Source organism: Gossypium hirsutum, chromosome D04, assembly GCF_007990345.1.
Source record: "Gossypium hirsutum isolate 1008001.06 chromosome D04, Gossypium_hirsutum_v2.1, whole genome shotgun sequence".
NCBI lineage: Eukaryota > Viridiplantae > Streptophyta > Magnoliopsida > Malvales > Malvaceae > Gossypium > Gossypium hirsutum.
In genome coordinates, this window is record NC_053440.1 from 54075522 (window position 1) to 54089832 (window position 14311).

At 30.7% G+C, this 14311-nt stretch overlaps 2 protein-coding genes across 5 annotated transcripts; both read left to right on the forward strand.

Moving 5' to 3' along the window:
- The first annotated feature begins 206 nt into the window (after positions 1 to 206).
- LOC107898056 (L-type lectin-domain containing receptor kinase IX.1) lies at positions 207 to 2316 on the forward strand. The gene has a single exon (XM_016823612.2). It carries the CDS (start codon positions 222 to 224, stop codon positions 2271 to 2273), a length of 2052 nt encoding a protein of 683 aa, XP_016679101.2. The 5' UTR covers positions 207 to 221; the 3' UTR covers positions 2274 to 2316.
- Positions 2317 to 5446: 3130 nt separating this feature from the next.
- LOC107898777 (transcription-repair-coupling factor) lies at positions 5447 to 7376 on the forward strand. 4 transcript variants are annotated; one of them, XR_001684486.2, is made up of 3 exons: positions 5447 to 5789; positions 6224 to 6486; positions 7114 to 7334. XR_001684486.2 is itself a non-coding variant. In XM_016824316.2 (3 exons), exons 1-3 carry the CDS (start codon positions 5589 to 5591, stop codon positions 7364 to 7366), a joined length of 579 nt encoding a protein of 192 aa, XP_016679805.1. In that variant the 5' UTR covers positions 5447 to 5588; the 3' UTR covers positions 7367 to 7376. The 4 variants fall into 4 exon arrangements, 1 of the variants encoding a protein (XP_016679805.1); XM_016824316.2 differs by having other exon boundaries at positions 6224 to 6348; positions 7114 to 7376; XR_005911941.1 differs by having other exon boundaries at positions 5466 to 5789; positions 6224 to 6599.
- Positions 7377 to 14311: the final 6935 nt, after the last annotated feature.

Here is a 14311-nt window from a genome sequence, read left to right on the forward strand (position 1 = left end):
TGCTTTTTGCTTCCCATACTTTCTTTTTAATTATTATGTTTACGTTATTGACTCGAACGCTAATTACCTTGCATGCATTTGCAGCAACTTCCCTCAAAATCCTTACTCTGAAAATGAAGAAAGCTCAAAATGCCGAGAATTTGTATGTAAAATCCCCAAAACCTGCATTTCTCAGCATATTATTATTCATCCTTGTTGTTCGTCTTCCAAAGGCTGCATCAATGGATGATAACGATAACATCAATTTCACTTTCCCTGATTTCAACTCAAATACGCATCGCATAGTGTATGAAGCTGATGCATACGCATCAGGCAGCGCAATCCTACTCACTGCTAACAAAACAGACCAGGGTCTAAATGGTAGTGTTGGTCGAGCTACTTACTACAAGCCAATGCGTCTTTGGAACAATTCATCTGGAGATTTCCTACTTGCAGATTTCACCACTCAATTTTCCTTCGCCGTTGATTCCTTCCATAGCAGCTCATACGGTAGTGGGTTTGCGTTTTTCCTTGCTCCCAATGGCTCAAAAATCCCTACTCATTCCGAAGGTGCTTGCTTCGGACTTCAAGCTTGCTATCCGAGTTTGAGTTATGACGGGAACTCTAAGTTTGTTGCAGTGGAGTTTGATACGCATCGGAGTGATTGGGATCCTCCGGGGATGTCAGAGCACGTGGGCATTGATATAAACTCTGTCAAGACTTCTTACCCCGCCGTCGCATGGTGGTGGAGTGATATTGAAAATGGGGGAAAAGTTAATGCTTTCATCACTTTCAACTCTAGTACAAAAAACTTGAGTGTTACTATCGTTGATGCTGATGATTTTACTCGTGTGAACTCATCCAGTCTTTCCGCAACACTGGACCTTAGCCAATATTTACCGGAATGGGTCACTTTTGGCTTCTCAGGAGCTACTGGATTTAACAGATCGACTGAGCTACACACTATTTATTCCTGGAATTTCAGCTCTACCTTACAAGTTTCCATGAATACAGCTATCTATTCTCCAACAGCTGCACCTGTAGCAACAACAAGCACAAGCAATTCTCCGGTCGAACCAAGAAGGAAGAAGAGGACATGGCCATGGATTGTTTTAGCCATGTTTGGTGCCATATCTGCTTTGGTCCCAGTTTTGGGTTTAATTTGGTTTTTCTACCGGAGGAGAAAATACAGCAGGAAGGAAGATGGGACCATGGTTGTCAACGTAGAAATGGAAATGGTGACAGCACCTAGGAAGTTTTCCTACAAGGAGCTAAGATTTGCAACCAATAATTTTGCTGACGAAGGTCTGCTTGGAGAGGGAGGTTTTGGGAAGGTTTATTTAGGCTTCTTGAGGGACATTAATTGCAGTATTGCTGTCAAAAGGATAACTCCAAATTCTCAACAAGGGGTGAAAGAGTATTTATCAGAAGTTACAACTATTGCCAGGTTGAGGCATAGAAATCTGGTCCAACTCATTGGTTGGTGCCATGACAATAAGGAGTTTCTGATTGTGTATGATTTTCTTCCAAATAAGAGTCTCGATTTCCATTTGCGTAGAGAGCCATGCTTGTTGACGTGGGATAAAAGGTATAAAATCGCTATGGGATTGGCCTCAGCGTTATTCTATCTGCAGGAAGAATGTGATCAATGCGTGCTGCATCGAGACATGAAGTCAAGTAATGTTCTGCTAGATTTGAGTTTCAATGCCAAGCTTGGTGACTTTGGGCTGGCTAGGCTTGTTGACCATGGACAAGAGACTCAAACAACTTCGGTTATGCTTGGGACTGATGGTTATATAGCACCCGAGTGTCTTGTCACATACAAAGCCACTAAGGAATCGGATATATATAGCTTTGGTATTGTTGCCTTAGAAATAGCCTCCGGAAAGAAGGCCATTGCTGTAATAGAAAGGCATGGCAAGAGATTCAAGACAAAACTGGTGGAATGGGTTTGGGAACTGTATGGGAAAGAGAGCCTTTTAGATGCTGCTGACCCACAATTGTATGGCAATTACGAGATAGAACAAATGGAACGGCTGCTCTTAGTTGGGCTGGCCTGTGCTGACCCAAACTATTTTGAACGCCCATCGATACCGCAGGTTATTGACATCCTTTCTTTCAAAGCTCCAGTGCCTATGCTACCACAGGATATACCGGTTCCAACATACATTGCAGCTCTGCAAGACAATATGGTTACATCTTCAGCATCCAATTCATTCCACACCGGTGCGTCCAGCAGAAGCCAAACTCAAAGTTCAGGCATTGCTTCAAGTATCCATTCCTTGAAAGGATAAAAAAAAGCACTCCAGCTAGGTGGAAGCAAAGCAGTGTGTTCTTGGTAGTCAAATTTTTTTTTTTCTATTTACTTGCATATTTGGCTTCATGTTTTCCAGTTTTGATGCTTTGTTACATCCATGTGTTTTATTGGACAAATTTTTAGACAGCAATTCCTGAACAACTAATTGCAATATAATGTTGGTATTTTTTTACTTGGATCTTCTGTGTTACACTAATAACAGATGTTCCAGAGTTCATGTTTTATTCCGTCCTTAATGAAGCTGATCAAATTTAAAGAGGAAGGATCGATTTTCATTATCTCATACATTATTGTTATCGTTTTACTTGGAATTAAGCTGATTGTTTTACTTAGATATTTTGAATGATAAAATCAATTTTAAATTGATGATAAAGTTTATCTAAAATCTGGCTCGATCAGGGCTTGAAGAAGCCTATATAAACGGTATTGGTCGACTGCATTTGGTGTGCTTGTGGAGGGTTTCTGGTTGTCTTTTTGCTTTGTACTATTCTAGTTATTTTATTAGAGAGTTAATTGTGAATTTTTAAGTGAAGTTTTGGGGAGTAATTTGTAATAATTAGAGTCATCGAAAGGAGTTACAATTACTTCTCATGTCAGAGTAGATTAATATTAATTGATCCAAATAATTGTTAAATAAAATTATTTACTGAGCAAAGTTCTGTAAAATTGTTTATCGGAATTGCTTTAACAAACATCCTGTATTGATTTCTCTCACTTATGTGTAGAACATTAGTTAGGATAGAGAGTAAATCGACTTATGGACTCGAGTTCAAATTTTGAAAATAACATTGTTTAGTAAAATAACAACTAACCTTGAAAAATTTAATCTATATAAACTATAAAATAACATGATTTTATAATTAGTGAAATTTTAATTTACTCATAATAGGAAAGAAATAAAGAAGCATTGCAATTATGAGATTTGTTTCTAAACAATAGGTAGGATCATTTTAAAAGTTAATTAGTATGGTTTCATCTACACTTCATTGGGTTTATTATTTGTTTGTGTCAAATTATACAGTAAAAATATATGTTAAAAATCAATTCAATATGCACACTACAACTTCATTTACCATGGACCAAACCAACCAATTCAAATTAACACACTTAACCCCAAAACACATCCAACGACTTGTTTAAAATACAAACTAAACTTCTATGCATTCAAGCCATTCAAATCATCAACCAAGCCATTTCTTTATTCAAAACATAACATTTGCACTTTCAAGCACTATACATATGGTCTCATAATATGATCAAAACATACCTTAAAACACACACACACACACACACACATAGATATATACATACATTAACATATCTTACTTTACTAGCTAACCAAGTTCAAACTAAGCTAATAGATACAATTTAACACACACTACACCAAAACAGGCTTTTAGCGGCGTTTTTAGCGGTGCTTGGATAAAAAGCGTCCTAAAGATCGAGCATTAGCGGCGCTTTATGGAAAACGCCGCTAAAAATAAGCATTAGTGGCGTTTTTTGGGAAGTGCCGCAAAAAACCTAAGCCCAACGATGCCGTTTTCTGAGCTTTTGAGGGTTTAGCGGCGTTTTTGAGGAAGCGCCGCTAATGCTCAGGAATTTAAAATAATTTAAAATAATTGTTAAAAATGGAAAAATTAAAATACTATTATTTAAAATAATTTTAAAGTTTTTTAGATACATTACTAATTTTTTAATTTATATATTAAATAATTTCTTATATAATCGTAAAAGAGATAGTATTAATTTTAAAATATTGAATTAATTATCACTATAGTTTAGGATTTTTGGTTTAGGGTATATGGTTTAGAGTTTAAGGTTTAGGTGTTACCATTTTAAGGTTTATGGATTATGGGTTTAGGGGTTATGGTTTATGGTTTAAAGGTTAGGGTTTAAAGTTTAGAGGTTATGTGTTAAGGGTTTATGGTTTTAGGGTTTTAGAGTTTAGGTTTATGGTTTATGGTTTAGATTAACTATTGTTTTCTAATTTATATATTAATTAATTTCTTATATAATTGTAAAAGAGATAATATTAATATGGTTCTTCAAAATCGTGTGAAGATTTAGTTCTTCAAAATCGATATAAGCTATATCCAAGGATATCCCCACCTTATCCCATCCCGGTTCCGTATTTTTAGTGCTCGGTTCAGTTTTTTTTATCCAGTTCAATTTTTTGCGTGTTTTGCCTTGCCCCCGCCGTGATCAAATAAGAATTGATTGAATATATAGATTAAACTTTGCAAAGGTTTTAAAATATTGAATTAATTAGTGGGCCAAGCCAGACCAAGCTGTGCCAATGCCCAATTTTAAATACTTTTCCAACTTCAAGCTCGTTTTACCCGAATCACCCATTTCATTGTTTAAAAACAATGAAAAATATAAATCTAAGCCTAACCATATTTTGGACTAGGTGGGTTGTATGGGTAGTGAACATTTCTAATTATCATTTAAAGGGTAAATAACATATATTTTTCTAAATTTTGAAAGGTTTTATATTTTTCGTGATTTAAAATTTTAAAATGAATTTTAAAAGATTTTAAATTTTTTTTAAAATTTAAAAAATATTTTAAACTTTTATTTTTATAATATTTATATACTTTTAAAGAAAAGACCTAACTTTTCCCCCTGAAACCCCTAACCCTTAACCCCTAATTTAAATCATAATGATAATTAATCAATATTGAATTAATTCAATATAAATCATAATATTAATTATATAAAGCTTTTAAAATTTATAAAGATATTGATATGGATAGTTTTTTAAAGCTTTTTTTTCTTCATATTTTAAAATTTTTTGTTTTCTTACCTCAAAAATTATATAAAAATTTTAAAATTTATCTAATTCTTTAAAATATTACTTAAAATTTCAAAAATTATTTATTTAAAATTAATATGAATTATATAATAATTAAATATAAAATTGCAAAAAAAGTCAATCATTAGCGGCGTTTATGAGAAAAACGCCGCTAAAGGTAAGCAATAGTAGCGTTTGGACCAAAAACGCCGCAACTATGATAATTTTTATTTTTCAAAACGGCGTCGTTTGATACAGGAATTTAATTTTTAGTGGCGTTTTTAATAAAAACGCCGCAAAAATTATACAATTAGTGGCGTTTTTTATAACCGCCGCAAATATTACAATACCAAAACGGGGTTGTTTTCTTCCCCAAATCAAATTTGACTTAAAAAAACTTAAAATTGAACGGTGTGTTTTATTACCAAATGCCGCCAACCCCCCCAAGTTCTGAAAACAAAATCCTTCACTTCAAAATTTCGCTTTCCTTCACTTCAAATGCCGCCGGCGATGCCTCCCCTCAAGCTCCCTTTCCTATGCTCAAGTCCACCAACATTGCCGCCGCTTCCACCTCTCTTTCTGCTCATAAGAAGACCAAGGGTCGTGGTATCCGTGAGGGCGATGCTGACCGCCACTCCCTTCTCGCCTCCCGCGACTTCGAGTCCCTCGGCACTGACGGCGACCCCGATCCCCAGAGATGTTAGTCCCTTCACTAAACCCTAATTTTTTCTCTCCCTGTTCACTTATATTGTTTCATTTTGTTTGATTTTCTAGGGTTTTATTCTTATTTTTTTGCCCTACAAAACAAGATGATTACGAAATTGCTTTCATTTTTGCTGTATGGAAGTTGATCTTAATTTCATAACAAAATTGGGTTTGAAATTAGTTGGTTTTTGCTAATTTGTTTTCATCTCTGATAGTTTAAAACTCTTATTTATTTAATGGTGTAAGTCTGAATTTAATTGGAAACTTTAATTTGTAAGACTTCCATTCTCTTATTTGTGTAAGTCTGAATTTAGTCCGGTTCTTGGTAAATACATGAACTTGAACCGTTGATTTGTACTTTTAGCTAATACAAGTTATGCCCATTTGGCAGAGAGATGCTTGATTTTCTTATTTGTATGTTTATGCAGAGGTTCGGTGTCAAGCAAAAGGAGAAGATTGCATCTTTTAAGACTTCAGTTGATGTTCTTACTCTCTCTGCAACACCTATACCCAGAACGCTTTATTTAGCTTTGACTGGTTTCCGTGATGCCAAGTAATATTTGTCAAAAAATCTAAATTGAAGCTTCTTTGGTGCTGGACTGAATCATAGATTCAGATATCCTGTTAAGTTTGGTTATTGTGATGCCTTGGTGGAAAAAGGGTTTGAGTATCAACCATGTCATTGACGTTTGTAAGCTTAGGCAACAAGTTTTATTTGAAAAGTTGTAATACCTTTTACATGCATTGTAGATGCTATGAGTGCCAAGACTCACCTTGCACATTTTTGTAGAAACATGAATCAAGGTATTTGGAGGAATGCATTAGGAAATGGGAACTTTGTCATTACTGTAGAACAATATAAGCTGACATGCATATACTAACTCTACTAGTTTGACTATTTATCCGTCTATTTAGTTTCGAACATTTTTTTCCAGTAAGTTGGTTCTTGCTTTTTCTGTAAAAATTAAATCTTTGTCCGTTTTCCTTTTACCTTTGTGGAAGCTAAGGGTAGAATTTTTTTTTTGGGGGGGGGGGGCGGTCTAAAATCAGTTCTCATTGCTATTATTTTTGAATAAATTATTTTTTCTAAACATTTTTATATATTTCCCGTTCTGTGTATTCTTTATTTTGCCTATTTTAGTGGTTTCATTTATTCCGATTGGTCCTTCAGAGTTCTAACTTAGACATGCCTTCATACCCATAACTGACATGTCTTTATACTGACACCTAACACTCATACCTAAGTCCGAGTAACATGGTTCTTTTCTTTTTCAAGTTCTAAATTGTTTAACAATAGGTTCTTTGTTTTCTTAAGCAGGGATGATGAAGATGATTCTGTTGCCAAGATGAAGGCAGCTGAGGAAGCCTTGGAAGCAAAACAAAAAGTAACAAATAGCTTGTCTGCTACCTGTTCTTTTTTTTTTATCATGTTTTATAATTTCGTGACAAATTGTTCTTGGTACTCTGAAAATTTTTGTGCAAAATTACCCTATGATTCTATTGTATTTATACTGCATGGCTGCACCATGTATTTCTTAACTAGTTTGATAAATTTTATGTGTGGTGTTTAATTTTTTGTTATTGTCTGTGTTACTTGCAGCAAAAACTTACATTTGAGCTATCTTTCCATTGTTTATTTTAGTTTTGATTCTAAATTTTTATTTTTACTTTAATATTTACGACAACTTGAGTTCTAACTTTTGGATTTTAATTGTATTATTAATTTATTATTTTAAATTCTAAAACTAAATTCATTAATTTTTATATTTAGTTTTAAAGTTAAAATTTTCATAAAAAATTTAATTTAAATAATATTTAGTTTAAAATTTTTATATTTAGTTTTAAGGTTCAAATTTAAAAAATAAAACATAATATAATATTTACCATGAAAATAAATATTATTTGATTAAAATATTTTTTTTAAAGATTATGTTTTTAGCGGCGTTTTTGCTAGAAGTGCCGCTAAAGGTCATGATCTATAGCGGCGTTTGTGATAAAAGTGCCACTAAAGGTCGTGGTCTTTAGCGGCATTTGTAGGAAAAGCGCCGCTAAAGGTCTTGGTCTTTAGCGGCGTTTGTAGGAAAAGCGCCGCTAAAGGTCTGAGTCTTTAACGGCGTTTGTGGTAAAAGCGCTGCTAAAGGTCTTGGTCTTTAGCAGCGTTTGTGGGAAAAGCGCCGCTAAAAGCCGGTTTTGGTGTAGTGACACCAATAACACCTCTATACGTGCCATTAAACCAAGCTGCAAAATAATCAAAAGGCTATCGAATCGATAAAAGGGTAATATGAGCTTCGTGAAGTCTGATTGACGAGTTCCGCAATCTGACTATCTATAAAGAAAGAAAAAATAACTAAGTAAGCATTTCGAATGCTTAGTAAGGTCAAAGGTATGAAACAATAAACTTCACAACGAATTGGTGAGCTTAATTGCCAAATTCATTATAACATGTATTATAACATATCATTACTTAATATTCAATATTCAATATTCAATATTCAATATTCAATTGATCATCAAATATATTCCACATCATCTATATTTATCATTTCATATTATTAGTATAACCCGATGAAACTTAGTAAGCAACTTAATTATACATGTACTAATTAATCGCATCAGAGGCTCGTATGAGCTGAACATAATCGTGTCAGGTTACCTGTTCGGGCTAAGCTTTTATATCGAAACATAAAATAGCTTGACCAGAGTTACACACACACACACACACACACACACATATATATATACACACATACACGTAAGGTTACCAGTCTAGGCTAAACCTTTAAAACCACATCAGGTTACCAATCCAGACTAAACCTGTATCACATGTATCTTCGAGTCTGCAATAAATGTTGGAGCTTGGAATCATAAAAAATCAACCTATAAACATGTGTAAAATACGTTTACGAAGTTTCATGAGGGAAATTTCTAGCATGTAAGCTTATATTTATTCCTTTTCAATTTTAATCCAAATCTCATCCTTTTTGTACTAAATTGCAAATAATTAAAAGTTCACTAAAACTTATATATATTCACATTACAACATACAGAAGGGTAAAAAAATAAATATACCATATAAACTTACTTGGAAAAATTAATAGACAAGTTGAACAACAAGGACCATTCTGTAATTTTCCTTTTTCCTTGGTTATCTTCTACTTGATTCAAATCCCATTCTAAATAGTAATTAATTTCAAATATCCCATAACATCGATTTATATGCATATGCCAATAAAATTTCATTTTATAGAAATTGTCTAGAATTTTACAGTTTATTCAATTTAGTCCCTAAAACTGAAAATGTCATAACTTTCAAATTTGAGCTTTGGTTTAAAAAATTATATTAATTTCATCCTTCTACATCCCTCTAATACTTATAATTATATAAAATTTATGCTAATTTCAAAATTATTACAATTTAGTCCTATGTTCAAAACTAACAATTTTCACTTTACAAACTAGCCTCTCTCTTTTTTTTTTCTTTTTTTTGTATATAAGCTTTAAACCTATCATTCTAGTACAAAATGCTTCAATATTCAACAATAGAAATATTTGAAAACTTTAACAATTTTACAAATTAGTACTCAGGTTAGCTAAATAAATCTCTCAAGACTTCAAAAACATAAAATTACAAGAAAATGACTTATATTTTTACTAATTTTGGAAGGACAAAAGCTTTAAAGCTTAAAAATGGATTCCCTAGGTTTTTGCTTTGTATTTTCGGTTGAAGAAGAACAAATGAATGATAATAACATTTTTTTAGCTTATATACCTTAATTAATTTATAATTAATCCTTACTTAATTAACATTAACCATACTTAAAAAACCTAGTGGATGATAGTTGGCTATCACCACCATTTGGTCATTTAACAATGGTCAATTTGCTCATTTGGTCCTCCAACTAATTAGAATTTAGTAGTAGTTAAAATTCAACAAATTAAATTTCTATAATTTTCTATCATACTAAATATCTTCTAAATATTTGATTGAGTTAGTTTTACTTATCAACTAGATCATTACTTAAACAATTTCATTATAAATTCTAATGATATCTGATTTTTCTGACACAATACCTAGAACTACACATACCCATAAATAGGAGGATAATATGTTTCAGCACACTCGAACTCATATCCTCTTGCATTGGCAACAATGTCTATGTCAATCGAGCTAAGACTCAATCGGCAGATCACAACTCAATTTTAAAATTACCAAAAACTCATTATTTTTACAATATAACAAATATTATTGTGGTGTTTTTATCCTTTTATATAAAATTTATAAAAATATATGCATGTGATAGGATTTAAACTTACAATATTGTGGTTTTTAATATTTTAATATTTTCATTTTAATCACAGCTTTATTTTAATATTTATACTATTTTTATAAATTTATTACCGTGTGCACTAATCTAATAGTATAAATTCAAATAATTTTTATAATTTTAGATTCAACAAATCTAAGTGCACTGTATTTTTTTAATAATATTCTGATCATATTTTTTTATATATATATAATACTTAGAATTATCCATAATCCCTCACCAACCAATTAATAAGGGATAATGCGTTTTAGTGCACTTAAACTCACGTACTCCTACATTAACAACAATATCTATATCAATCGAATTAAGATTTAATCAACTTAAATACACCTTCTTAAATACGTCGAACGTAACTTAAACTCTGGTTCCTTAATTCCATTGACTTGTAATACTCTAAGTCTTGATGGAGCAGGAAAGTTACTTGTGGTGGAGAACAGATTGGCCATGGGCCATGGCGCCAATGACCTTTTTCGTGGTTTGATAATGTGCAAAGATTCTGCATAGGATTCTCGTATTTAGATTTCGAATATTTCTTTGAGTTAGTAAGCTCATGTTGTGTTGAGCCTCTAAAATATAGAGATAATATTTGATGTTACTCTATTCGTACGTATAAGGAAAAATTAAAATAGACTTTAAGACGGCTAACACTTTTCTTAAAGTTTTTTTATGCTTTTAGAAATGGGTAAAGCTAGATTTTTTTTTATAAAATATATTTAATCAAAATAGGTTGGGCTCATTTATTAAGGAATTTATAAATTTCAAATAATCTTGATTATCAAAATTTAATAAAACAAAATAAGTTAGATGCTCAATTTATATAAGATATTATAATTATTTAATTTTACTTTTACCTAATTAATATTTGGATTCCATTTAAATACTAGAGGGTGACGTTGCCAAGAATAGTCTAGTTAGATTACGACTAATTTATAGCTTATTCAAATGAGATTAAAAGATTAGAAGTCACCATATATTGAGAGCTTATAATGCAGTTGCTGATCGAATGGCTAAGTGCGTCAATAGAGATCCCTCAATTTTGACATTGTTGAAGAACCCCAATCTTTAATGGAAGGAATTTTGTTATATGATAGTGATGCTTTTACACAAATTTAATCAATTTTTTATATAATCACTTCATGTTGTTCTTTTTCTATAAAAAAAATAAAATTTTGTCAATTACTTTTTCTCTAATATTTGATACATTCGAAAAATAATCACCACTCTAAAATCCATTGAATAAATTTATTATGCCTAAACCAACCCTAAAGTATGTTCAAAATTAAAAAGAAAAATAAAAATATCTTGACCTTAGCACTCGTGATTATCGAGGTATTACTACTATATTTTTATTAACATTGGTTGTATATTCATGTAAGATAAACTCGATTAAATAATAAATAAAATGAAAAAAAAAATCAAATATGTAAATTTAACGTGGAAAAATTCATCATAAGAAGATAAAAAATTATGGGCAAAAGGAAATTTCACTATAATAAAGGAGAGTGCAAAAGATGAAAAGAATTAAAAGAAAAACCAGAAGCCCCATAAAAACAAACCCTTCGAAATAAAGAACAAAATTATTTTAATCTAAATATTCACCTTTATTATAGTAAAATCTCTTTTTACTTGTAGTTTTTAATCCACTTTTGAAGAGTTTTTTCACATAAAATTTGCGTGTTTAATCTTTTTTTATTCTTATTTATTTTTCACTCTGTTAGTTATTTAATCAGACTTATCCCCTACAAACTAGTATTAGAGCCCGATTCAACTTCTGCAAATTGACTCATTCAATGACACAACAACGATTTTAGATATCGATAAGTTCGATCGGTTACAAATTTCAATTTCTGGCTATTTCAAATAATTATAGAGGTAACTGATGTGGTCGAGGACAAAGGTGATGATGCATTGCTTTCCACATAATCTAGTTCTTAAAGTTGTGTGACCCAAATTCTTGTTAAAATAAAATAAGGTATAGGCTATACAAGAGAAATCCAAATAGAAGTGTACTTCCTCTCTTTAACCTTACTGTATTACGTCTATTTGAATTTGATTAGAATATGACTTTACAAACCTATAAATAGACGTAGACTATACTCCTCTTATATCATTAGAATTCGACATAGTGAATTTTCTTCTTCTTTACCCGTGGTTTTTTCCGAAAGAGTTTCTACGTAAAAATCTATGTGTGTGTTCTTTTTCTTTCTTCTCTTTGCGATTCTTTACCATTATCAATGACAATTCTCACACTAGTTGAAGGTGGAGCCAGGTCAGATGTTAGACATGTGACTGATTTAGAGGCATTCACAAAAGGGTATAAAATACTCTTCATAATTACCACGAACCTCTCACCGAAACTCATATACGGCTATATATTGTAGCCCTTAAAGAAAACTCCATCTTTTAATTGATATCTCAAAATAAGATATAAAGCCCCTTTAAATAGGCTAACATTAGAATTTTAATTATATTAAAATATCTTTAGAATAATTAGAGTTTAAAACGATAATACCAACCATACCCTACATGAAATCCTCTGAAAATTTGAAGTTCAAAATCTCGACACTTATATATATTGTAAAAAGTATTTTAAAAAATAATAACAATGAGAACAAATTTTGGTAAAAAATAAACTCTTCTACAATATTTTAATGAAAAAAAACCCTTCAGAGGAAGTCTAGGTCTTTCGTTCACACCACAAAGTGGTAGATTCCAATCTTAAAAACCCTTTATTTTTATTGACCAATTACTTATTATTTACTCCACCAAAGAACACCATCGGATTTCAATTTAGTTATAAAAATTTTAATTTTTTTATTTTAATAATAAATAATATTTTGAGACTTTTTTAAAAAAAATTCCAACATTAATTTTTCTATTTATTTTTGGGTAATTTTAAAGTTAATTTTTTTAAGTTGAAGGCCAAATAAATTTTTATGCTTTTTTTATTTTGTTAATTAATTAAATTAAAAAAATTGATAATTGGGTGATGAAATTTATGATAAACTACATCTATAATTACTCCAAAATAAAGTTCATTTTATTTTGATCACTCTAATTATTTTTTCAATTTAATCACTCTAATTAAAAGAATTATTTAAATTATTGTCCACTGAAGAATTGCTAGTGGCTATGGTTCAGAGAGGGGCAGAGAGTGATTTTGATGGTGGGCGATGGGTACGGTGGGGGAGTTTGGGTGGCTCTGATTCTAACTCACGCAGGATAAGTAATGGGAGACTCGAAGATGCTGTATGTGACAATGGGTGTTGGGTAGTGAGGAAGATGGACAGTTGAGCTTCAAAAAAAATAAAAAAAATAAATAAAGAGAATAAGAAAGAAAAATAAAGAGAGATAAAATAAATGAAAAATAAATTTTCATGTTACAAATAATTCAAATTAAAGTGTTTTGGACTAATTAAAGATAGGTCTCAAATTTTAGTCAAAGTTAAAAGAAAAAAAATTGTCACAAGTCAATCATTTAGTAAAATTTTTAACCGCAATGAATAATTCAAATAATTATCTTAATTAGAATAAGTAAATTAAAAAATAAAATAATTAAAATAAGACAAATCCTATTTTAAAATAACTATGAATATATTTTTAACACTTCCATAAATTTTGAATTGATTTATTTTAGGCATAATAAATTATTTGGCTAACAAACTTTATAAAAAAATTATTTTAGTCATTCAGTTCATTTTTCGTCTCGCCCTTAGATTTATATTATTTGTCAGATCATTTTCAAAATAAAAGAAAAAGTTAATGTTTGTTAACTTTGCTAACATACATGTGGGTTACCACATGGATATCATGTTATCAATTAATTTTTTAAAAATTAAAATATTCAAAAATTTATAAAAATTATTTTAAAAATTAAAAATTATTAAGACTATTAAAAAGTATAAAAATTATAAAAAAATATTTTTTAAAATTTTTTTGAATTTCTTAAAATTAATTAATTGCTAGCATGACATAAACTTGAATTGTCACTTGGATGTCACGTAATCAAAGTTAACTTAACTTTTTCATCCATTTTAAGATAATTTGGTAAAAATGCAAATTTAAGAACTAAAAAAGGTAAAAGAAATTAAATGAAAAGCTAAAATATATATTTTTTAAGTTAGAGGTTGAAATTATTTATTATATACAAAGTGGAGTGTTTTTTTTATTTAAAAAAATTAGATACCAAGC

Excerpts from the sequence above, each read along its gene's own strand:
- LOC107898056 (XM_016823612.2), top strand. The coding sequence starts at position 222 with ATGGATGATAACGATAACATCAATTTCACTTTCCCTGATTTCAACTCA.
- LOC107898777 (XM_016824316.2), top strand. The coding sequence starts at position 5,589 with ATGCCGCCGGCGATGCCTCCCCTCAAGCTCCCTTTCCTATGCTCAAGT. Across the intron at positions 5,790-6,223 it reads CGACCCCGATCCCCAGAGAT|AGGTTCGGTGTCAAGCAAAA; the intron begins GTTAGTCCCTTC and ends ATGTTTATGCAG. Across the intron at positions 6,349-7,113 it reads ACTGGTTTCCGTGATGCCAA|GGATGATGAAGATGATTCTG; the intron begins GTAATATTTGTC and ends TTTCTTAAGCAG.